Source organism: Procambarus clarkii, chromosome 8, assembly GCF_040958095.1.
Source record: "Procambarus clarkii isolate CNS0578487 chromosome 8, FALCON_Pclarkii_2.0, whole genome shotgun sequence".
In the NCBI taxonomy this organism is placed as follows: Eukaryota; Metazoa; Arthropoda; class Malacostraca; order Decapoda; family Cambaridae; genus Procambarus; species Procambarus clarkii.
In genome coordinates, this window is record NC_091157.1 from 50,866,903 (window position 1) to 50,893,732 (window position 26,830).

Here is a 26,830-nt window from a genome sequence, read left to right on the forward strand (position 1 = left end):
CTACACCACCAGGCAAGCCTACACCACCCGGCAAGCCTACACCACCAGGCAAGCCTACACCACCCGGCAAGCCTACACCACCCGGCAAGCCTACACCACCCGGCAAGCCTACACCACCAGGCAAGCCTACACCACCCGGCAAGCCTACACCACCCGACAAGCCTACACCACCAGGCAAGCCTACACCACCAGGCAAGCCTACACCACCCGGCAAGCCTACACCACCCGGCAAGCCTACACCACCCGGCAAGCCTACACCACCCGGCAAGCCTACACCACCAGGCAAGCCTACACCACCAGGCAAGCCTACACCACCCGGCAAGCCTACACCACCCGGCAAGCCTACACCACCAGGCAAGCCTACACCACCAGGCAAGCCTACACCACCCGGCAAGCCTACACCACCCGGCAAGCCTACACCACCAGGCAAGCCTACACCACCAGGCAAGCCTACACCACCCGGCAAGCCTACACCACCCGGCAAGCCTACACCACCCGGCAAGCCTACACCACCCGGCAAGCCTACACCACCAGGCAAGCCTACACCACCAGGCAAGCCTACACCACCAGGCAATCCTACACCACCAGGCAAGCCTACACCACCCGGCAAGCCTACACCACCAGGCAAGCCTACACCACCAGGCAAGCCTACACCACCCGGCAAGCCTACACCACCCGGCAAGCCTACACCACCCGGCAAGCCTACACCACCAGGCAAGCCTACACCACCAGGCAAGCCTACACCACCAGGCAAGCCTACACCACCCGGCAAGCCTACACCACCCGGCAAGCCTACACCACCCGGCAAGCCTACACCACCAGGCAAGCCTACACCACCAGGCAAGCCTACACCACCAGGCAAGCCTACACCACCCGGCAAGCCTACACCACCCGGCAAGCCTACACCAGGCAAGCCTACACCACCCGGCAAGCCTACACCACCCGGCAAGCCTACACCACCAGGCAAGCCTACACCACCCGGCAAGCCTACACCACCCGGCAAGCCTACACCACCAGGCAAGCCTACACCACCCGGCAAGCCTACACCACCCGGCAAGCCTACACCACCAGGCAAGCCTACACCACCCGGCAAGCCTACACCACCCGGCAAGCCTACACCACCAGGCAAGCCTACACCACCAGGCAAGCCTACACCACCCGGCAAGCCTACACCACCCGGCAAGCCTACACCACCAGGCAAGCCTACACCACCAGGCAAGCCTACACCACCAGGCAAGCCTGGTAGTGTAGGCTTGCCGGGTGGTGTTTTATTGTCAGGTTCAGATGTGACTAAGCATCTGCTTTGCTTTTTTATAACAAAAGTTACATTCTTATTTTAAGGGGAGGTGAAAGTGTTTGAATAATATAAAAAACAATTAGCCACCAGGCAAGCCTGCACAGAAAGTCTGTTATGAGAGAGGTGCAGCCATGCCAGCCGCTTAAGAACTCTGCCAAATAGAAAATTAAGTCTTGAACAAGACACATGGACAATTTTTTTAAGTATGGCTTTACCAATTGTGAAAAAAAGAAATATACAAAGTAAAAGTGCTTAATTTGTAATAAATTTCTTGTAAATAAAAGCCTAAAATCTTCAAAGCAAAAAGGCATATACAAATAAAACACAAACACGTTGACTAACCAGTTTATTAATAAATTTCAAAGCAGGATCCTTGAATTAAATTTATAATCACAACTTTTGTATTAAATTACAAACTCTTAAAGCACAGCTAGTATCACATTTAATCGCAAATTACACCGAAAAAACTATCCAACGCAGTGGAAAACTTCACACATTGATTTTGAACATAGTCAGTATCAATCATGATGATAGATTTGCAGGAAGTTGAAAAACGAAACTTCTCAGTGATGCCACAGTGTCGTGTAGGACGTATATTATTGCTGAGGAGTTAGAATACAAGCTTTTATTTTTTTTTTTAGATATATACAAGAGTTGTTACATTCTTGTACAGCCACAAGTACGCGTAGCATTTCGGGCAGGTCCTTGGAATACGATCCCCGCCGCGAAGAATTGTTTTTACAACCAAGTACACATTTTACTGTTGAGTTAAACAGAGGCTACAGTTAAGGATTTACGTCCAGTAAATCCTCCCCGGCCAGGATACGAACCCATGACAAAACGCTCGCGGGAACGCCAGGCGAGTGTCTTACCACTACACCACGGAGATTACAAGTTACCACGTATTAAGGTAAAACTCTGGGTAAACGGTTCCTTTTGAGACGCCGGTAACTACCATAGAGTGGAACAAGAAGATTAGCTGCTCTCACATATGAGAAAACATTATTAATCAGGTACAAATCAACAACTTTGTCACCATTTTGAATAAATGTTTAAGATGAACATCCATTCTCAAGATGGGCGTTTTGTAGTTGGTTCCTTACGCGACAAGCTACATGTGTGAAGTTGTGCCTCCCAGAAACGCTGCGCGTACTAGTGAAAAAGACACTACTACGGGCTCACCATAGCCCGTGCTACTTGGAACTTTTTGTTCCAGATAGCGAATCTTTAACAACAACAACAGCGTCCTAGTGGCTTTACAAAAATGTACTCACCTAATTGTGCTTACGGGAGTTGAGTTCTGGCTCTTTGATCCCGCTTCTCAACTGTAAATGTAAACACCATGCTGTGTATCCTCACAAACCCAGTGTACCTTCTTGTATATAAATAAATAAATAAATAAATAAATAAATAAAATTGTATATACCTTTCTGACAAGGTTAAAAAATAAAGGGAACAGCTAACAGTTCAGCCAAAATTCGTGTCACGCTGTCATCGTCCTGACAGGTTGTGACAGTAATCTGTCAGGCTCTACGCTTAGAAGTACAGTGGACACTGGTTCTAAGATTAGAAGTAGTGAACACTGGCTCTAAGATCAGTAGTGGATACCGGATCTAAAGATGGTAGAAGTAGCTGAGACAACATGATCTAAGATGACTGCAGTGGCGGAGACAGGCTGACGGGTGTAGTGGTGACGGGGGGGGGCTGGAGGGCGGACCGTCGGGCGTCTAGCAGCTACAAGGTTCAGGGAGCGACCCGGGGAAACCACAGCCTTGTAGACTCAGGAAGAAATTGGTTCCTATCCCACATGGCATGTCGTACACCGTCCCAACAGAACACTGGAGAAACCTGCCAGGAAGGATAACCTCTCATATTTTGCTTCGTTATCAAGGTTTCATTGGTAAATAACCTCGTTCCAATGGTCGTCGTGTCCTAGAGGAAACAGAGAGAGGGGGAATGGGGAGAAGAGGGGAGAGAACTCTTCATCAGAGTTCTGGAAACAAGTCATAGAAAGATTTTTTTTGTCTCATCAGGTTATATCATTAAACCTTGAAGAGGTTTAAGGTGTAACAAAACCTTTTAGAAGTTGAATAAAACTGTTTTCCAGAAAAAAAACTTACGACATCCACGAGTCTTGTTCTTTGAATTGTGAGATCTATACATGCCTCCATTTATGTTAATTAGTACTCTAATATACCTACCTGTGTATGGTCAAATAGTGGTCTAATTGATCTACCTCCGTGTATGTTAAACTGTACTCTAATACACTTGCTCAATGTAGTCAACTTGTACTCTAATATGCTATACATCCGTGTATGGTCAAGCAGTGCTCTAATATACCAGCCTCTAAGTATGATCAGGATCTACTCTAATAGAACTACCTCCATGTATGCTAAACTGTACTTTAATACACATGCCTCCATGTATGATCAAGCAGTACTCTAATATACGTGGCTCAATATATAGTTAAGCACTGATCTGATCTGATACACCTCTGATCTCTCTCTATATTCCATGAGAATATACATCAGCTAGATGGGGCTTAGTATGGCAAGTAGACAATGTACAACCGCAAGATGGGGCTTAGTATGGCAAGTAGACAATGTACATCAGCAAGATGGGGCTTAGTATGACAAGTAGACAATGTACATCAGCAAGATGGGGCTTAGTATGGCAAGTAGACAATGTACATCAGCAAGATGGGGCTTAGTATGGCAAGTAGACAATGTACATCAGCAAGATGGGGCTTAGTATGGCAAGTAGACAATGTACATCAGCAAGATGGGGCTTAGTATGGCAAGTAGACAATGTACATCAGCAAGATGGGGCTTAATATGGCAAGTAGACAATGTACAACAGAGGTAGATGACGTAGTGGGTGACTTACCTTGAACAGTTAGTCGGGTGGAGGTACATCTTTCCGTTGTCGCTGGTCGCGCACGGCGCTGTGGTCAGCGTGTAGCAGGTGGCTGGCCACGTTAATACAGAATGATATTAGCGTTTCATTACGTACATGTCGAATGAAAGAAAATATTAGTACATGTTCAACATGATATATCAGATTGGATGTAGTTTTATTAGCAGTTCAGTGATCTGCTGAACTAAAGACTGGGATTTCCGTCCCCCAGTCTTTATCTACGGTCTTGAAGAAGCTAATGTGTAGCACATCAACGGGAGATTCTTTACCTGTGCAGCTGGTTTCGGTTTCAAGGAAAGTGAGGTGGTTTGTTTGACAACATTTTCACAGATCCATGTTAACTAAACTGAGTGATATTTGACGGTCGTCAATAGTGCCCCCTTAAGGTTCTTTGAAGAAGCTTGTGGACAAGAGAGACAAACTTGAGTGGTTAGGTCAAGTGTTCAGCTGTATTTCTCGCTTCGTAATCACTGTGACACGGCCTGGCACTGAGCGCATGACTTATTTTGTAAAATACGTGGCATTAATTAGTAAGCATTACGCAAGGTTATGATTTCGAAACATGTATTTTTTTTCTTAAATTTTTTACCTATTCTGCCACCCTCCCTGGGGACTCCCCTGTGGTGCCAACCATCCTGGGGAGTCTACCACCATCGCTGGGGACTCACCTGTGGTGCCAACCATCCTGGAGAGTCTACCACCATCGCTGGAGACTCACCTGTGGTGCCAACCATCCTGGAGAGTCTACCACCATCGCTGGAGACTCACCTGTGGTGCCAACCATCCTGGAGAGTCTACCACCATCCCTGGGGACTCCCCTGTGGTGCCAACCATCCTGGAGAGTCTACCACCATCCCTGGGGACTCCCCTGTGGTGCCAGCCATCCTGGGGAGTCTACCACCATCGCTGGGGACTCACCTGTGGTGCCAACCATCCTGGAGAGTCTACCACCATCGCTGGAGACTCACCTGTGGTGCCAACCATCCTGGAGAGTCTACCACCATCCCTGGGGACTCCCCTGTGGTGCCAGCCATCCTGGGGAGTCTACCACCATCGCTGGGGACTCACCTGTGGTGCCAACCATCTTGTGGGTCTACCACCATCGCTGGGGACTCACCTGTGGTGCCAACCATCCTGGAGAAGTCTACCACCATTGCTGGGGACTCACCTGTGGTGCCAACCATCCTGGAGAGTCTACCACCATTGCTGGGGACTCACCTGTGGTGCCAACCATCCTGGAGAAGTCTACCACCATTGCTGGGGACTCACCTGTGGTGCCAACCATCCTGGAGAAGTCTACCACCATTGCTGGGGACTCACCTGTGGTGCCAACCATCCTGGAGAGTCTACCACCATTGCTGGGGACTCACCTGTGGTGCCAACCATCCTGGAGAGTCTACCACCATTGCTGGGGACTCACCTGTGGTGCCAATCATCCTGGAGAGTCTACCACCATCGCTGGGGACTCACCTGTGGTGCCAACCATCCTGGAGAGTCTACCACCATTGCTGGGGACTCACCTGTGGTGCCAATCATCCTGGAGAGTCTACCACCATCGCTGGGGACTCACCTGTGGTGCCAACCATCCTGGGGGGGGTCTACCACCATCGCTGGGGACTCACCTGTGGTGCCAACCATCCTGGAGAGTCTACCACCATTGCTGGGGACTCACCTGTGGTGCCAATCATCCTGGAGAGTCTACCACCATCGCTGGGGACTCACCTGTGGTGCCAACCATCCTGGGGGGGTCTACCACCATCCCTGGGGACTCACCTGTGGTGCTGTTACTGGTGCTGTTACTGCCCGCGGCCGCCGTAGGTGGAGCCTAGCACAAATATTTTATATAAAAATATGTTTCCTCAACTGATATGAATTCAGTTTTATTTTCAAGAATACAAGAAAGATATATATCAAGAACTTTGCGCAAATATTATCTCCAAAATCCCAGAGGAAATATTATATGAAAAATGCTTTATAAATGCTCGTAAATACTCGTAAATGCTCGTAAATACTCGTAAATGCTCGTAAATGTTCGTAAATATTACGAGCATTTAAGTGTAATGAGCAGCACGTGGAGCGCAGAGAACCATTAGCAGGGAATCTAATTCCTTATGATCAATAATATACTTACTATAATTATGATCAATAATATATGATCAATAATATACTTACTAATCTCTCTCATCTCATTTTTTTCTTGTAATGTATCTGTTATCATTTTATTAATTCTGCTAGAATTTACTTACTTAAAATTATCTGTTAGATTAAGGACCTGTCCGAAACGCTGCGCGTACTAGTGGCTTTACAAGATTGTAAATACTATGCTATGTATTCTCTCAAACCCAATGTACCTTCTTGTATATAAATAAATAAATAAATAAATAAATAAATCAACAACCCCGTTTACGCCGCTTGACAAAGCTTTACGACTCAAGTCACTTATAACTCCGGTGTAAAAACTGCAGTTTCTAAACTCTGTAAATAACATTACTTACAGATATATTTAGTGAAGTTACAAGGATGATATATGAGGATGGTGGGTAGGAGAGGGATTAAGGGGGAGGGGGTGAGTGGGAGGGATTAGGGTGGAAGGAGGTGAAGCGGAGGGATTAGTGAGGGATTGGGGGGAGATTGGAATATATGTTGGGAAACGCAGGTGTTTAATACAGCTTTTAAGAGAGAAGTTGAGAGTTTAAAGAGCGAGACGAGCACAGGTTGGCGTTGCTCAGTAACATTGGTACTCAATGGCATTACTCACGGCCCACACGAGGTTCTGAAGACCTGGGGTGACGGTAGGGGTGAGTGTGGCGGGGGGAGGGGCGCCAGGAGCCCCCAGCGAGCACTTCACCCCCACCTGCGCACTCCCGCTGGTGCAGAAAGTCACTGCGCCGGCCCTGTTGGCCACCGCTGCGCACTGGCTCGTCCAAGACAACCGGCAAGAGAGCAGAGGAATTCCAAGAGTGGTGAGATTTTGCACATAATGTTATAATGCACGATTAAGCAACTATCGTCTCATGCGTCTGTTTACATTAGCGTTGTATGCGTGTGTATACAAGCATGGTGAAGGACGCACACGGCCGGTGTGGACAATCAGTGGGAGTATCTTCCCACTCTCCTGTCTCCCCATCACCCACACGGGTGACAGTGGCCAGAATATAATGCCTGTCGCAGACGCGGGCTTTTCGGAGAAGAGCCAAATGTAGGGTCTGCGCTATGGTCATTACTTCATCTGAGAGAAAAGAGGGGGAAGGGGGTTCTGCCTCACCTGCCTGGGTGGGGTACTTAAGTCTAAGGGGGGTAGAAATAGCCTAAGCTACTCTATCCCTTTGAGATGTATTTTTTTTCTTGTCTCAATAAACTTACTTGAACTTGAACTTAAGTCTTCTTGTCCAGTCTGCTAAGTTTTACGCGTTCACGTACCATAGCCCGTGCTACTTGGAACTTTTTGTTCCGAGTAGCTGAATAAAAAAAACTGTCAGGTTTGGATTCGCAGGTTACACAATGTTTCTTCGTGACACGCCCATGCACCAACCCCGAGGCTCCGCCTGAACCGTGTATCCCACCTTACTATTATCTCTCTCCTGGTCTTCACTTACTTCAAACCTACACTTCCTTAGCTGGGCCCGCGCCCTTTCGTAAGTCTCCTCTGCTTTACTTTCCACCGAGTCTCCTTTTGGACAACTAATTGGCAACTCCTATTTTATTCTTCAAGCCTAAATTCATTCACGAAGTTGGTTCTCATTTTCCTCCAGTTATTCAACGTTTGTTTCACTATATTTCCTACTGCTTATCACAGTAATGTGAAGTTCAATAATTATTTATGTCAATCATTTGGACAACTATTTGCTTCAACGTTATGTAACATGAAATGTTAAAACAATAATAAAATTATTTAAAAACCTCAATCCGAATTTTGCTCATACATTAGAATAAAGATATAACTCAACAACGCTTCACATGATAAAGGCGGCTTAGTCGAGAAGAATATGTGGCTTTCCATCTCAATAAGTCTTAGAATTCGCTAGAAAAATAGTTTAATGGATCATACTTCAGTCAGGGCGAGGAAATTTAAAAAGCTTTTGATAATAGTGAGAGACGCAAGTAGTCCACGGCACGACAATGGTGTATCCTGAGCCATGATCATTCTTAACCACGCATCAATATTCACGATACATTAAAACTTTGAAGTGCTCGGTGCATCAATTTGGTGGGAGTTGTGCCCGTGCTCTTTGCCCTCCCCTCTCCCCCGCTGAGGTTAAGCTTAACCCTACCCCCAGCTCTAAGCTTAGCCCTACCCCCAGCTCTAAGTTTAGCCCTACCCCCAGCTCTAAGCTTAGCCCTACCCCCAGCTCTAAGTTTAGCCCTACCCCAGCTCTAAGCTTAGCCCTACCCCCAGCTCTAAGTTTAGCCCTACCCCCAGCTCTAAGCTTAGCCCTACCCCCAGCTCTAAGTTTAGCCCTACCCCAGCTCTAAGCTTAGCCCTACCCCCCAGTGCTAAGCTTAACCTTAGCCCTACCTCATCTGGATAACCTGCCCCAGCTTGAGTGTGACGTGACCACGGAATCACAGAGGCAGGAATGCCAGATTGATCTACTTGTAGCCCAATAAAACAGATATGTATGTCGCTTCTTGCACAGAGGACGCCTCAGGGCTGTAATGTCAGCACACAGTTCCTCTCTTGGTTCCTTGATGCTTGGATATGCTTGGCCACTTCCTTCATAAGACGGGTCTTTTTTTATTATTATTTTCTACCACAGACGTGGCCACACATTTACAATGCTAACCAACATATATACATTTTCTTCTGTCCTCCATGGACAGGGTTAGAGATGTGTTAAACATATAGTTCAGGGATTTATTGAACAATCAACCACAGAAGGTGTGATTCGGTGCTTTTAAAATGCTAAGCTAACTTACATATGTAAATACATAGATACATAAATTTACGTATGCCCTACATAAAGTGTTCGATGTGTTTTTTACATAGTGTCATTGTGTATTTACAAAGGTGAAGTGTAATTCTGATCAGCTTCCATATATACTTTATGCACATACATACACACACACACACATACATACATATATACTCACACATGCATTCACATACATTTGTCTCTTTTACTCCGACAGGGTGAGATAGTTTATAGAGAAACTAGTGTGCAATTAAGCACTTAATCACTGAAGGTGATTAAAGTGCTTTTACAAGTTCAGGTTATATAGTTACATCACATACATACATTGTATAATTGATACATTACATGGTCAATCTTGGGTACAAGTCCAATCTTGGGTACAAGTCCAAAGTGTTCCAGTACTCATATAGTAATTACACAGTTCAGCATACCTTAGCCCAGGAGGGCGAAAGTCAGTCAATATGGGACATTCTACAATATAATGTTCAAGAGAGTGCATGTTTTCTCTTTCACAAAGTTGACACATTGTGTACTCGACATTTGGGTTTTGAGAAAGCTGCCAGATACGTCTATATCCCAGGCGTATTCTGGCCACTATAACATCACATTGCCGGGGCTGGACGGTAGAGCGACGGACTCGCTACTGCAGGGCGCCGTTCGATCCCTGACCGTCCAAGAGATTGGGCACCATTATTACTTCCTTCCGATCTATTCCAAATCCTTGATTAATGAAGATTACGTCACCCAAGAGGTGGCACGGGCATGAATAACCCGTAATCAAATCCTTTTCCTATATAGATATATAGGATACATAGTCAAATGCTATATAGCCATAACGGATGGCGCTTATTCCTTATAATTACCGTGCCTTGCGTACTTAATCTAACCCAACTTAACCCAACACAGCTTTCCAATCTAACAACTAACATATTCTAACCCCTAACCTAACCGCACCCAACCAAAATTCAGCCTAGCCTAACCTAATTTAGCTCATTCAAACCTAACCTAATTCAACTCATACTTAACCTAACCAAATACTGTAACCAAACCTAGCCGAGACTAACCTTACTCAACCCATGTGGGGAAAATGACTCGTGGGTGTTATATTTAGTTTATATTAATATATATAGTAATTTATGTTTTACTTTAATTTATATTTTTCGATTGCACACTGTATGATGTTTAAAGTGGACTGTATGATTTAAAATTTCCCACAAATCGCTTTCCTACACATTCTGGAAGGTTTATGATTTATATATATATATATATATAGTTATCAATATAAATTATTGATTAGTAGACATTTAGTATAGTATTAGACTACATATATTAGTAACTGAAATTAAATACAACTCATCTGTATGAACGATGCCTAGACAACCAGATATGAACACATTGAAACAAGCCTAGTCAATTCTCTTCTTGGGTGAGAATCACATGCACTAGTTACTAGGTAACTAGTGTTAATTCTTCTTCCACTTCAATTACACCTGTCAAATGGCACTCACAATAATAGCAGTAATCCTAAATATGACAGCTATATCAGGGGGAAATATTGGCAATTTAAATAAAGAGATGTGAATATTGCTCACCCTATACGAGGAGTCACAATAACGTGGCTGAAATATGTTGACCAAACCACACACTAGAAAGTGAAGGGACGACGACGTTTCGGTCCGTCCTGGACCACAATCGACTTGAGAATGGTCCAGGACGGACCGAAACGTCGTCGTCCCTTCACTTTCTAGTGTGTGGTCTGGTCTACTTACACTACTGGCCAGGAATGCATAAGATTTATAACGGGTTTCGGCTAGAACACTTCCCCTATAGTAGACGTAAATCATGTTGATAATGGGAGCTTTGAACCCCATGACACTTGTGTCCAAGGAAAATTAATGGAGCTAGATTTGCCCCAGCGAGATTTGTATTGTTTTAAGTGACATATGGCAATGATATCCCCGTTTTCTTCAGAGGAAAATTCCAGTGGCGCCACATTTTCTATGAGTTCATTTGTTTGTAGTAAATTAGGAGCAATGTTATCTGCCTATTGTATTAAAAGTTGGTAAAAGGTGTTGGTTTTCCGATAACCCATACCTAACCAAATCAAAACTACCTCAATCGATCCTAAGTCAATCTAACCCAACCTAACCTAGTCATATATCTTAACACAATGAAACCAATACAACTTAACTTGATCCAACTCAACCCATAACTAACCTAACCCAACTTAACACAGCCAAACCCATCTGAAACTAACCAAATAATCTAACATTGCATAACAAAACCCAACTTAACCTAACCTAACTCATCGCATACCCAATCACGCAACTGGGCCTAGCCTAGCAATAAATACAATTAAAACATTTATAAAACGAGTTGTATGTACGAAAAGCTTAAGTATGGCTTAACCGGAACCCAAGTTCATGGTCACCTACTATGTCCAAAACTATGGTACAGTAAGTATGCAATGACAGGACCAATTGTGTGCAACTAAATTAGCTCGAGTTACGTCCAATAAATGGAAAATCTGATTTTAATATATTTATATCGTGTGAGCACCGAGCAAACACCATAGACTCTAGTATACACCGTAGACCACAGTATACACCGTAGACCACAGTATACACCGTAGACCACAGTATACTCCGTAGACCACAGTATACACCGTAGACCACAGTATACTCCGTAGACCACAGTATACTCCGTAGACCACAGTATACACGGTAGACCAATAGTTCTCATTCAGGGTTCCGTGGACCATTAGTTTTCTACGACCCCGTGTCAGAATGTCCTGCAAGGATTTGCACAAATAAAAAAATACAAGTTGTCACCTTTTTCTGTACTTGACTAAAACTCTTTAAATGATTCAAGTTTAACGTGATCTCTCAATATAATAACGACGCATATTGAAAGCCTGAGTAGATAGATATTCGCTCGATAGTTGCTATTAGTTCTATTTAGGCTACAATGATGACAGCGTTTACTGCTCGGCCAGAAAGCTATGCACATATTGTCACAATTCTCAAGGTGATACTTGTGTGTGTCCAACCACTTTCGTGTTTAACGAATATAAACTCCAAATATAGGAATAGATTGCCATCTATTAAACGTTGTTGATGTTGCCCGAATCGCTAGGCTTTAGGTATTGTATGTACTAGCTCTATCTTTCAAACCAACATTATGTTTGTAACTCATCTTCTCTAAATCTAAATCTAAAATCTGTGGAAGAAGAACTTGATGTGCGCCTGTCACAGATGCCACCACGAATGCTGTGATAAAATACCAAGCCAAAGTCTCACATTAAATTAGCAGATTATCACAATAATTGTTATTTTTATTGAAACCTTATTTTCATGTGTGAATGTATTATAAAGCAAAATATTATTTGCTTTTTCACTAGCAACTTATATAAAATAATTATACTAAAAAAATGACAAAATATGTTCATAGTGTTTGTAATAGTAACTCAAAAATAACGTGAAAATGTGCAAATTTAAATTAACAGTAATTAGTAAAAGGGAATAAGCAATAAATACTGATAATATTTTATTCAAAAGTACGAGTTAATGATTTTGGGTTGTTGTTTTAGATTCGGCCATTGGGAACAAAATGTTCCAAGTAGCACGGGCTATGGTGAGCCCGTAGTGGACTTACCTGGCACAGGAGCGGGACTGTGACAATGTTATTTTGGGGTTATCACAGACTCCTATGACAATGAACAACCAGCTCACACATCAGATCCCACTTCATTGGACTCATGTCGGTAAGTGGTGGTGTATCTGCTTTATCTGCGGACTTGTGGTGTTATCCTATCGTGTAGATCCACTACATTATCATCCTCAAGTCCCGCTACACCATTATATATATATCACTCATTCTTAAATTAGATTTATCCCAATTTAGTCAGTGTTTGTCGTAAATATATGATAGCTTTAGTGATGTTGGTCATTCTTAAATTGTATTTCGTGACAAATAAGTTTATAATTCCGGAAGTAGGAGTGGTCAGCGATAAGTTTATTTAGTTGAGGAGGCATTTGTGTGTTAGGTTCTGGTGATGACGACGAACTATCCAGTACATTGGTCTGGATGTCTCGACAGGTCTGAAACATGTTAAAGTCGACTTTAGGTCTGGTCTGGTCGATCTTGGAAATACTTATGCTAAAGTAAAATCAGGAACAATGGTCTTAGTGCTGCTGGAGACCTGATGTTCACGTCGACACTCCAGCGATGGTCTTAGTGCTGCTGGAGACCTGATGTTCACGTCGACACTCCAGCGATGGTCTTGGTGCTGCTGGAGACCTGATGTTCACGTCGACACTCCAGCGATGGTCTTGGTGCTGCTGGAGACCTGATGTTCACGTCGACACTCCAGCAATGGTCTTGGTGCTGCTGGAGACCTGATGTTCACGTCGACACTCCAGCAATGGTCTTGGTGCTGCTGGAGACCTGATGTTCACGTCGACACTCCAGCAATGGTCTTGGTGCTGCTGGAGACCTCGAGTACTCGTGTGGAAGAACTATCTGGATAGAACTGCCGCTGTTGGAGGCCTGGAACACTAGCTCATATTAAAGTAAAGCCTCTACTTTTGGACAGAACGCTCCTCGAAGCCTTGGATACTCATATGCAAGTGGAATTATGAGCGATGCTCGACGTCTGGAACATGTTAAAGCAGAGTCCCGAGTGCTGACTTTGCCGCTTTAGCCGGCCTGGAAGAATTGTTGAAATGAAGACTCCTGAGGAAGTCTGGATGTCGCCGAAGTCCTGGAAATCTTGTAAAATGGCAGACGTCCCATAAGTTACTGTACGGCGGTATTCCAAATTTTTATCGAGCATCCGTTGATACCTCTGCTCGAATATTATTTATATATATTTAAATATAAGAAAGTACAATGGTATATTTATAGCAGTTTTGGAGGCCATGATACAGTCTCACAAAGCCATTTACGTCCATGAGCATCGAATGGTTGTCACATGCACTAGGTATACTTTATTTGAATTCGAATTACATTTGTTGTAAACAAAATAAAAACGTAAGATATCAAAAGCTACAAATTACAACTTACCGCAGACAACATTTCCATATGAACGCAGACAGTTTAAACAGACAGGAAATAATAAAGTAAAACAGAACAATATTAGGAGAGCAGCTGTCATTACCTGGACGACGGAGGTGACATAGTGGACGACAGAGATGTTGGCGGCGGGCAGCTGCACGTCAGTCCCCAGCAGGGTGAAGGTGGTGGTGGTGAACGGGTCAACCACGGCTGTCAACACCACCACCACCACCACACCCACCATAAAGCCTCCCTTGATGCTGCTGTTGAAATAATCCCATCAAACATCTGCGTGAATTATACCAGACAAGAACACTACTTCTTTAACCAAACCTATCTAAAAAGGTCTTTATTTAATTAAGACTAATTCAACACATTCAGGTTGCCAATCACTAAAATACATACATGGGTGAAGGGTCCCTATTTCATGTGTAAACAAATGCCAACGATCATAGATCCATCTGCCACTGCACTATTGGACCCAGGGTCGTAATAAGGTAGAGTCCGTGTAGGAAGGGGTGGGACAGGGGGCTTGCTTGCTGGGAGGGGCATTGAACAGCCGTGAACTTCTGATATTTATACAGTGCTCTCTGACTGTGCCTATGGCACCTCAAGCCTCAATGGCTCTATCTTGCACTTCCTACCATATCGATCACTCCAATATCTTGTTATTTTACTGTGCAAATTTGGGGCCTGGCCTTCCAGTATCTTCCATGTGTATACTATGTGATACCTCTCTCTTCTCCTCTCTGGAGAGCATATTTTGAGAGCTTTGTGACATTCACGTGTCATTATATACGTGAACCCTTGACATTCACGTGTCATTATATACGTGAACCCTTGACATTCACGTGTCATTATATACGTGAACCCTTGACATTCACGTGTCATTATATACGTGAACCCTTGACATTCACGTGTCATTATATACGTGAACCCTTGACATTCACGTGTCATTATATACGTGAACCCTTGACATTCACGTGTCATTATATACGTGAACCCTTGACATTCACGTGTCATTATATACGTGAACCCTTGACATTCACGTGTCATTATATACGTGAACCCTTGACATTCACGTGTCATTATATACGTGAACCCTTGACATTCACGTGTCATTATATACGTGAACCCTTGACATTCACGTGTCATTATATACGTGAACCCTTGACATTCACGTGTCATTATATACGTGAACCCTTGACATTCATGCGTCATGATCCCATGCCATGATCTGCCATTGTGTGTGAGCCCATGACACATGTGCCATGATATATGTGAGCCCATGATACGTGTGTCATGATATAGGTGATCCCATGGCTTTGATGTGAGAAGACTTAACTTATACGATACAAGAATTTCTTTCGCTATAATAAATCAGTGATGTGAGTGGTCAATATTCACGAAACAACTTTCGACTCCCTCAGTAAATTTATAGCCTAACACAAAGTCGAGGATTTTATAGACTGAAATTATTAATGACACGCATAAATAATATTATTATTATACCTAGAAGTCACACACACAATTAACGTTAAAAAGGTAGAGAGAGGCGAGAATATGCCTGCAACACACCAGCTTATCTCTCCTAAGCTTTTGTTCAACGATGCTGGAAAAGTTGTAAAATAATTCGTTTGAAACGCAAACATGGGCAGACGATGCATCACTCACCTGCACCATCTTTACTGTAGCAAAATGTAATGGTACCAACGGCCGCCTTGCTGTTACCCGCGGGCCGGCGCGAGGCTCCGTACAGGTAATGATTGCCTACCTCAAGCGATAATGTACTTGGGTCATGAGAGTAGAGGAAGTCTGGTGTTACCCTGGTGAGAGCCACGACGCTACTGACATGGTCATCAACACACCACTCGCATATCCACTCCTGCGCATGGTTAATGCGCAGGAGTCGCTACTGTCGTTAAGAGATAACGTTTGGCTTCTGCGTGAGCGATAAAATTATACATGAACTGTATTTATCTTAATTGCATTGCTAGAAAAATGTATTTTGGCGAAGCACGGTGTGTTTACGATTTTCACACACACATTAGAGGGCAAACTCTATCGCGTAAAGATAGAGGGCTTCGCGTAAACTGAATTCCTTCTGTCGACGCGAACTTAGTTTTAACTTAGAGCAGCTCTCTGTGGTTAGTGGTTCGCGCCCTCACCTGAGTAACCCATCAAAATGTGTTTCTACACCATAGTGCTCGGATTATTTTAGTTTTTCTCTAAGTGGATACTTACGCAGCCTTCCAGCGCGGATATACTTGCTGAAGCTTCTGTTTTTAGGATATTTGCTTAGTGCTATAAATGGAGTGTTGTGCCTTGCGATCCTGTGTGATGGGATTTTTTGTTAGCATCACCTAGTTAGCTTTTTTGACACACTGTACTCCACTTCATATAGTCTAGAGTAGCTGCACTAATGCAGATGTACCTCATGTATTAATAATAATAAATAAAGCCCTGTGAGGTGATGAGATGTTCCGTTGTTCAAGCACAGAGCTTAAGGAAGCTCTCTTAAGCTCTCTCTTGAGCACTCTTAAGAATGGAAATTAGCTTCCTTATCCAAGGTGTGGCGCCAGAGGTGGACAACATCAGCGTGACCCAGGAAGACGTCGGCGAGTGGAAAATCGTCAAAAATAAAAACTTGAAGTTTACAGTGAAGAAATTTGTCAATCCTTTTATTGAGATTTGAAATTCCTATGCTGCGTTAGAGGCTTAGTGGACCTTGAGGTGGTTACCTTGAGGTGCTTCCGGGGCTCAGCGTCCCCGCGGCCTAGTCGTCGACCAGGCCTCCTGAAGGAAGCAGGCAGCGTGGAGGTGATAATTCGATCTCCAAGTAGGAAATCGTAAGTAAATATGAGAGAGACAAATTTAGTGAATTTGCCCGGGGGACAGAAAATAGTAAAGATGAATGTCGCAGCAAAGATAGTGGGAGATTTTTTCATTGTAATTGATTCACAGGAGTAATTATATGGATTAGGGCCCTTCTGCTACTGTGGTTTAAGAAATAGTATTATAGAAAATTGTCAGGGTGCAAGGGAGGGTGACAGTGGATAGACTTGCCTGTATTGTCAGACAATTGTCTGACAATAGTACTGAGAGGCTCATTGTCAGCCTCTCAGTAGATGGAGAAATAAATGCCGAGATAGGAGTGAGGAGTTGTTGAGCAAATATAAAGTAGCGCTGGAGATGATTAAGAATAAGAGGGGGAGGGAGGACAGGGTCCTTAGGTTAAGATTAGACAGAATGGCAAGGTGTGTGAGGAACTCAATAAGAGACTCTAGATCTTCACAAAGAGAGCAATGGGAAATACCTGAATTGAAGAAGAAGGCGTTAACCAAGCAGCTCTGGTGGAGGAATTTGAGCTTACATAAATGAGGTAATGAGTCATCTTTTGGAACTAGACACAGTGAAGGCAGGCAGACCATATGAATCGTCCCATGGATACTGAAAGAGGGAGCAGAAGCACTATGCTTGCCACTTTCTATGGCGCCACTGGAAATTGGAGAACTACCATAAAGTTGAAAGACAGCTGGGGGATAAACAGGAGATATTGAACTGCAGACCAGTGCCCTTGTGATGGGCGAGATCTCAGTGTTGCGAAATACAACCAACAGTCCCACATGATCGATACTCGGACCTATACTGTTTCTAATATATGCAAATGATCTTTCATAAGGCATAGACTCGGGCCCAATGATACCAGCCACGACAAGGAAGATCTCATCGAGATTTCACAAACAGAACAAATTAGAAGACAATATTTACATTTAAAAAGGTTCATTTTAACTCCAATAACCACATTTGAAAAGGTCCAATGTAACACCAATGACAACATAAAAAGGTTCAATGTAACTCATACAAGGGGCCGGCAACAGCTACAAGCTTAACAATGCACAATGAAGGACATATGTATATAATACATTTTTATTTCACCCATAGGATATTATACTTGTAGTGGCTACAGTAGGGGCGCGTATCCCCTGGGCCATAACCAGACCAAACAACACGTGGGCTTCTTTACGACTTTTAAAATACTGAACAAGTTGGAGGATATTAATCCTGACTACTTCTTTATAAGATAAAATAGAACACATACAAGGAGGCAACAGCTTTAAGCTTAAAAAAATCACAATGTATGATAAAAAACAGGTGATGGTTTTTTATTTTATTTATATATTTTTTATTTATTTACTTATTTATATATACAAGAGTTCTTATATTCTTGTAAAGCCACTAGCACACATAGCGTTTCAGGCAGGTCCTTAATCCTAATTTATCCCGGAAAACGACTCGCCAAATAGTTTACCAGGTATCCATTCATTGCTGGGTGAACAGAGGCTACAGTTAAGGATTGGTGCCCGGTCAATCTTTACCAGCCAGGATACGAACCCAAGCCAAAGCGCTCGCGAAGCGCCGGGCGAGTGTCTTACCACTGAGCCATGGGTACTCAAGTTCAAGTATGTTTATTGAGATAACAAAAAATACATCTCAAAGGGATATAATAGCTTAGGCTATTTCTACCCCCCTTGCCATGGGTACTGTTAAACACGTGCGCAGACGGAATTCAATGTTTTTTTCACCCATAGGGTTTTAAACCCATTGAATCGTCTACCTGTCTAAGCCGTAAACTGCAGATTAAAATCCAATCAGAAAAAATCCTCTGAAACAACAAGGCTACTTTTGAAAAGTCGCCGGTTTTCTGTCCTTATGATACTATGTCACTTTCACTGTCAGAGCACATGCTCTGAGTAATAAATATTGTAGATACCCCTTTAAATATGAATTTTCTTATAAAAACGTAACATAGAAAATGTACTCTTGGATAACTAATATATTATAAAATTTTTTGCCTACGTTACATAGAGAAATACTACTCTGCCCCAAGCATAAAATAGATTGAATAAAAAAGGCGGAACTTATGTACACAAAGACACTTAGAATATGTTGATCAAAGAAGGTAGGAATGTAGACGAGTTGAAGCCAAGGTAAGACAATTATCAGCAAAACGCATTAACCCCAATATAACTAGCATGGAGATTTTTTTTTTTTTTTTAATATCTACCATAGACACCGTCATTCATTTGAAGTGCTAAACAGGACATACATATTTTCCTGTGTCCTCTATAAACACGATAATAATATAACTAATTACTACTCTTTTTTCTGCTTGGTCTTGAAAGAAGCCGGCCTCGGGTGAAATTGGGCTGTGACGATCTCTGTCTGGAACCCGTAGATACAGGACTCGGAAGTCCACCTCCTGGGGCTCGTGCAGCCCCCAGGCTCTGCTTCAGGAAGCTGGGGTCGTTCTTGCCCTTGATGGGGTGGTTCTTCTCCGGCCCTGGAGAAGTTGGTTTGGAGTCCCTGTACCTTCTTTTACCAACTTCGAGGTTAACTCCGGAGCTGGAGCCCTTAGGGCAGTTCAATGTTGCCTTCAACCTTGGTCTGACAGTTCCTGCGACGGCGCTGGAACCAATTGTATTGACTCTTTGCCTTGCCATTGGAGACCTTCGGCTGCCATGGAGAGGGGGGACCTGCTGCATGGGTAACAGCTTCACCCCCGTATCAACCTACCCTGGCTTTGCGCCCTGGATGAGTCCACTCCAGACCTGACAACCAGAGCGCAACTCCATAGTCTCCTGAGGACTGATGGATGTCTACTACTTGTTATGTACAATAAGCCAGTGACTGAACCTCCCAGGGACCCAAGCCCTCTATGGTCTGTTACTGGTGTGTTAGGCTGCATATACCAGGTGATGGATGTGGTTAACAGGCATGAATATCTTGACGAGTGATCTACATAGTCACGGATGGAGATCAGTTCCACTACATATAAATAAATAAATTCCACTAAAATAAATAAAATCCACTAAATAAATAAAAATAAATAAATAAATATACTGCAGTGGGCGGTGATCCACTAAACCACACAAGTGTAATTAACTCCCTGGTACCTGTCCACTACAAGATAAAGAGAGTCATCAGGTGAAAGGAAAGGTGGCACAAACGCTTCCGTCTGGCAAGGGCAATGAACTCGAGAATACGTTATTAACTCTAAGTAACCAATTTTCCTCACCACTTCTCATCTTTCACGTCAACATGTATCATGCTGTTACTGTAAACTTCAAATAATAAATTACCATAATATACTGTTACTAAATACTGCTGTTTCTAAATTTCATAAAAAATATATATTTTTACTCAATCTCACCCACAGTTATAAAATGAGTTACTATGTGTTGTTAATACAATGGCTGTTGATAAATGTCATTTACATAATCTTCCACAAATTCATAAATGTTGCAATATCTTATTTAATACATATATCAATCACACGTAACGTGATAGCTGTCAATGATAAGATAAATTGGAGCACTGAGGTGCCTCGAACCAGGGATCAGAATATTTCCAACATGGACTAGCTTCAGGAGCCTCCACACGTCCTGTGGATTCAGTGGCATCCCAAGTTATATAACCTATAACCACGTCATGGTACGGGGGGGTGTAAGAGGCGCGGCTGGGGTTCGACTTGCTGGTTCAAGTCACCTCAATGTTCCAGTTGATTTCCGGCCCCTTCATTTAATATTAAGTATTACCCAATAATACATGCTCATTTCCTCCATGAGGTTTCCCGTTTTTTTCTGTTACAACATTTCCTGTTTTTTTTACGTTATGCTCTCCTTAAAAGCTGTATATCATTGGCTAAATGTGTTGATCAACGTATATATTAACTTCTTGTTTAGTATTAGGAGTCTCCCTCGTCAAACCTTTAAAAAACCTAACTTAATTCTTGTAAGTTATGCCCGAAACGTTTTGCCTACTGCTAACCTTATTACAGCAACCCGTCCTCTTAAAAATAACGTCACTTTTCGCTCGTATGCGCGCTATGGCCAAATTTGGACGTAATTTGAAATGAAATCGACTCACAAAAGTGACGTACTGTTCCGTTTTCTGATCGAGTCGTCCGGCTTACTCGGCAAGCTTAGAAAAGGAAACTTTCCATTAACGTTTTTCATAACGTTCTGAAACTTTATGAGAATTTCCTGCCCACCTAACCTACCAGAGGACCCTTAACTTACTGTTGTTGAAAAAACAATCCCAAATTTATTTTCAATTTTTTTTTAATTTTCAAATTACGTCCATATTCGGCCATACGGGCAAACGGCCGAAAGCGACGTTCTTTTTAAGAGGACAAGTTCAACAGATACATGTTTTGTAAAAATTATTAACACTATAATATTCATTTGTATCATTTTAAAATAAAATTATTATTACTGTTATTGAGGAAATCAGTAGGAGCCATGAGATGGATTCGAACCCGCTCACTTGGTACTCGCAAGCTAACCCCCTAGACCACAACACCCTGACATGGCAAAAAACAATGCAACCTGAGGTTCTACTGAACCCTCTAGGGTTTCTGAGGCTTACAACTGAAGCCCAATCCGGGAGTTTGGGAGTACGAAGTGAGCGGGCTAGACGTGTCTGACAATCCTATATCTATCAGCCTCCAGTTGGGTGATTAACTTAGCGAAATTCATGGTCAATCTGGGTTCAGGAAAATAAAACACAAGAATGATTACATGAAGTATTATATGATGCAACATTTCGTTCCTTCCTGGAACAACTTCAGGTGAGATAAGATGCTCAACATGAAGGGTAAAGATAACACTCTGGTATGGGTGAGGTCGAGGCTCTATGAGTCAAGCCGAGGCTCTATGAGTCAACCCGAGGCTCTATGTGTCTAGTAGAGGCGCTCAAGTGCCTGGGAATGGGCGGGGATTTCCTCCGCTTTGACGTCATATTCTATTGGCTGGGGGTCTTGGCCTCAGTCTTGGTAGTGAGGCCAAGCCGTTGTTTTCTATGTTTACATTAGATCTTTACTGTAAATCGTCGACCATTCTCATTGACTAGAGAATGGTCCAGGACGGACCGAAACGTCGTTGTCCCTTCACTTTCTAGTGTGTGGTGTGGTATTGGTTGGGCACTATTCCTTCCCCCCGTCCTATCCCAAATCCTTATCCTGACCCCTTCCCAGTGGTATAAAGTCGGAATGGCTTGACGCTTTCTCCTGATAAACAAAAATTGTATTGGGTGCTCATGATGGATATATAAAATAGATAGATGTGGGCGTCCGCTGGTGTGGAGGAGTTAGTGTTGTATCTTATATCAAGGTACTTCCTAATGTAGGTGTTCACATCTGTGTTAGTGTATCCATAGTGTACTGGGACTTGCAGACCTCTCTCAAACTCTTTGCGCATCGCGACCCAGTTTGTTCAGTGGGCGAGAGTTCTACGTATGTCTTTCATCACACGTGTTTTGTATCGGTAGCGGCACTCAGGCCATCCACACACATATACCTTTCTTTGTTGGTTTCGTGTAGACTTTAGTGGTAATGGAAGCGACTCTAGCCGTCGAAGACTGGGAGTGCCCCGTCGATACAAAGTTCAGGTGGGAACTGGAGTACTGAAGGACTCGGTAAGCGATCCCTTAATCTTTTCAAGCTCTTGAAGATTCTTGGCACAGATGAAAATGTCATCAACATCCCTGCAATAGATCTGGGGTTTGTTCTGTCCTAAAGATCCTCTCTTCCAGGTAGCCCATATGGAAATTAGCGAACAGGACGCCTAATAGACAACCACTACTAATAGACAGCTACTCTGTCGATTTGCAACCCGTTCTCGCACTTCCTTACAGTCAGTATTGGCTTATTAATAAGTGCATATGTGACATACTAATTGATTGTGAATATTTTAGTTTACGTTGAAAAGCTTCATAGAAAACACCGACCTCACCTAACCTTCTTAGTATGTTAAGATAAGCATCTTAGTGCTTCTTATTTACAATTATTACTTAACCTATCAACGGTATAGGTTAAGTAATAGTTGTAATTAAGAAGCAATAAGATGCTTATCTTAACATACTAAGAAGGTTAGGTGAGGTCGGTGTTTTCTATGAAGCGTTTCAACGTAAACTAAAATATTCACAATCAATTAGTATGTCACATATGCACTTATTAAATAAGCCAATATTGACTGAAGCAAGTGCGAGAACGGGTTGCGATTTGTGTGTACATGTCTCCCCCAGGGGTGGTGAAAGGGGTATATCTTTGCCCACGTCTCCTGAAGGCTCCCTTACGGGCTATTCATGCCCGTGCCACCTTTTGGGTGGCTTAATCTTTATCAATCAATCAAAGGTCCAGAAGGCTTCTAAGGGCAGCCTCTGGGATGTCCAACTTTAGGGTCGAGTGGTAACGGTAAACTTTATCCACAATTAGGCTGATTGTAGTGTCTACGGCGACATTGGTGAATAAAGACTCAACGTCGAGTGAGGCTATTGTAATCTAGAGCCTCTTGCTAGGTTCTAGTACCCCTGGTAACGTCTTTCTTGCATGGACTCTAGGATCTTCTATAATGTATTTCTTTCCGGACTCTAGGGGTCCCTATAACAAGCCTCTTACTAGGCTCTAGAGGGCCCCTATAACAAGCCTCTTGCCAGGCTCTAGGACCCCTATAACAAGCCTCTTGCCAGGCTCTAGGATCCCCCATAACATCACCGCCAACATCCACCAGCTGGGGGCCCTTGTCATAATCATGGATAAAGAGCTCATTCATTCCTCTACCATCGGATAAGTTTCAATCCATAAGACAAATATCACCGCCGACTTGCTCTCAATATGTCCAACAAGATTAGAATTTACTCAGCAAACACCAACTTTGCTGCCTTATCAAGTCGACAAACACGGCCGCTCAGGGAGGGGGAGTCAACAATCACAGGGTTTTCAGGCTAGCGGTCTCAGCCTGTTTGTGTTGGCCAAGACTTGGGTGTTTGTGGCGGTGGAAGCGATGCGTCGTAGTTGTGGTGTGGAGGGGGGGGGGGTGGCTGGTGGTGTGTGGTGTGGAGGGGGCTGGTGGTGTGGAGGGGGCTGGTGGTGTGGAGGGGGCTGGTGGTGTGTGGTGTGGAGGGGGCTGGTGGTGTGTGGTGTGGAGGGCTGGTGGTGTGTGGTGTGGAGGGGGCTGGTGGTGTGTGGTGTGGAGGGGGCTGGTGGTGTGTGGTGTGGAGGGTTGGTGGTGTGTGGTGTGGAGGGCTGGTGGTGTGTGGTGTGGAGGGGGCTGGTGGTGTGTGGTGTGGAAGGGACTGGTGGTGTGTGGTGTGGAGGGCTGGTGGTGTGTGGTGTGGAGGGGGCTGGTGGTGTGTGGTGTGGAGGGGGCTGGTGGTGTGTGGTGTGGAGGGCTGGTGGTGTGTGGTGTGGAGGGCTGGTGGTGTGTGGTGTGGAGGGGGCTGGTGGTGTGTGGTGTGGAAGGGACTGGTGGTGTGTGGTGTGGAGGGCTGGTGGTGTGTGGTGTGGAGGGGCTGGTGGTGTGTGGTGTGGACGGGGCTGGTGGTGTGTGGTGTGGAGGGGGCTGGTGGTGTGTGGTGTGGAAGGGGCTGGTGGTGAGTGGTGTGGAAGGGGCTGGTGGTGTGTGGTGTGGAGGGGGCTGGTGTTGTGTGGTGTGCAGGGGGCTGGTGGTGTGTGGTGTGGAGGGGGCTGGTGGTGTGTGGTGTGGAGGGCTGGTGGTGTGTGGTGTGGAGGGGGCTGGTGGTGTGTGGTGTGGAGGGGGCTGGTGGTGTGTGGTGTGGAGGGGGTTGGTGGTGTGTGGTGTGCAGGGGGCTGGTGGTGTGTGGTGTGGAGGGGGCTGGTGGTGTGTGGTGTGGAGGGGGCTGGTGGTGTGTGGTGTGGAGGGGGCTGGTGGTGTGTGGTGTGGAGGGGGCTGGTGGTGTGTGGTGTGGAGGGGGCTGGTGGTGTGTGGTGTGGAGGGCTGGTGGTGTGTGGTGTGGAGGGGGCTGGTGGTGTGTGGTGTGGAGGGGGCTGGTGGTGTGTGGTGTGGAGGGGGCTGGTGGTGTGTGGTGTGGAGGGGGCTGGTGGTGTGTGGTGTGGAGGGGGCTGGTGGTGTATGGTGTGGAGGGGGCTGGTGGTGTGTGGTGTGGAGGGGGCTGGTGGTGTGTGGTGTGGAGGGGGCTGGTGGTGTGTGGTGTGGAGGGGGCTGGTGGTGTGTGGTGTGGAGGGGGCTGGTGGTGTGTGGTGTGGAGGGGGCTGGTGGTGTGTGGTGTGGAGGGGGCTGGTGGTGTGTGGTGTGGAGGGGGCTGGTGGTGTGTGGTGTGGAGGGGGCTGGTGGTGTGTGGTGTGGAGGGGGCTGGTGGTGTGTGGTGTGGAGGGGGCTGGTGGTGTGTGGTGTGGAGGGGGCTGGTGGTGTGTGGTGTGGAGGGGGCTGGTGGTGTGTGGTGTGGAGGGGGGCTGGTGGTGTGTGGTGTGGAGGGGGCTGGTGGTGTGTGGTGTGGAGGGGGCTGGTGGTGTGTGGTGTGGAGGGGGCTGGTGGTGTGTGGTGTGGAGGGGGCTGGTGGTGTGTGGTGTGGAGGGGGCTGGTGGTGTATGGTGTGGAGGGGCTGGTGGTGTGTGGTGTGGAGGGGCTGGTGGTGTGTGGTGTGGAGGGGCTGGTGGTGTGTGGTGTGGAGGGGGCTGGTGGTGTGTGGTGTGGAGGGGGCTGGTGGTGTGTGGTGTGGAGGGGGCTGGTGGTGTGTGGTGTGGGGGGGGCTGGTGGTGTGTGGTGTGGAGGGGCTGGTGGTGTGTGGTGTGGAGGGGCTGGTGGTGTGTGGTGTGGAAGGGGCTGGTGGTGTGTGGTGTGGAGGGGGCTGGTGGTGTGTGGTGTGGAGGGGGCTGGTGGTGTGTGGTGTGGAAGGGGCTGGTGGTGTGTGGTGTGGAAGGGGCTGGTGGTGTGTGGTGTGGAGGGGGCTGGTGGTGTGTGGTGTGGAGGGCTGGTGGTGTGTGATGTGGGACGGTGGAGGTGGTGTGGAAGGGGCTGGTGGTGTATGGTGCGGAAGGGGGAAGGTGGAATGCCCCGTTTTTCCCCCTTCGTTCTCCTAGTGACGGTCGTGATAAGTTCACTTTACCTGGTTGATACCTTCTTAATGGGGATCTGAAAGTTCTTCTACTCCCCAAGCCCGGCCGGAGGCCAGGCTTGACTTGTGAGAGTTTAGTCCACCAGGCTGTTGTTGCTTGGAGCGGTATGGTTGCTGGGGAATTCAGCTTGTAGATAGCAAGTCAGTCTTGTCGAAAGCTTTGTAGTGGGCATACCAATAGAGGTAGATCAAAGGTGCATCGTTCTTTGGGGCATGTTCAGTGATACACGACCTTTGCGTTTTGGAGAGGATTGTGTTGTTTACTTGTTTACTGTGGTTGTTTTGAATGTTAAATTTGTAGTAATTTTTGTTTGGTAGTAAATAATGAAGTCCAGTTTTTGGTCTGGAACCGTCGGTTTTACCAGGGGTCAACACAAGAGGTCACTAGCACCAGGGTCAACACAAGAGAGGTCACCAGCACCAGGGTCAACACAAGAGGTCACTAGCACCAGGGTCAACACCAGAGGTCACTAGCACCAGGGTCAACACAAGAGGTCACTAGCACCAGGGTCAACACCAGAGTTCACTAGCACCAGGGTCAACACAAGAGGACACCAGCACCAGGGTCAACACCAGAGGTCACTAGCACCAGGGTCAACACCAGAGGTCACTAGCACCAGGGTCAACACAAGAGAGGTCACCAGCACCAGGGTCAACACAAGAGGTCACTAGCACCAGGGTCAACACAAGAGGTCACTAGCACCAGGGGTCA

At 45.3% G+C, this 26,830-nt stretch overlaps 1 protein-coding gene across 2 annotated transcripts; it reads right to left on the reverse strand.

Moving 5' to 3' along the window:
* Positions 1-1,644: 1,644 nt before the first annotated feature.
* On the reverse strand, positions 1,645-19,771 carry LOC123759703 (uncharacterized). 2 transcript variants are annotated; one of them, XM_045744938.2, is made up of 6 exons: positions 15,856-19,771; positions 14,285-14,444; positions 6,972-7,127; positions 5,987-6,038; positions 4,184-4,265; positions 1,645-3,145 (listed from the first exon to the last, which is right to left on the reverse strand). In XM_045744938.2, the coding sequence occupies exons 2-6, from the start codon at positions 14,423-14,425 to the stop codon at positions 3,025-3,027; spliced, it is 552 nt and encodes a 183-aa protein (XP_045600894.2). In that variant the 5' UTR covers positions 14,426-14,444; positions 15,856-19,771; the 3' UTR covers positions 1,645-3,024. The 2 variants fall into 2 exon arrangements, with proteins under 2 accessions (XP_045600894.2, XP_045600895.2); XM_045744939.2 differs by lacking the exon at positions 6,972-7,127.
* Positions 19,772-26,830: the final 7,059 nt, after the last annotated feature.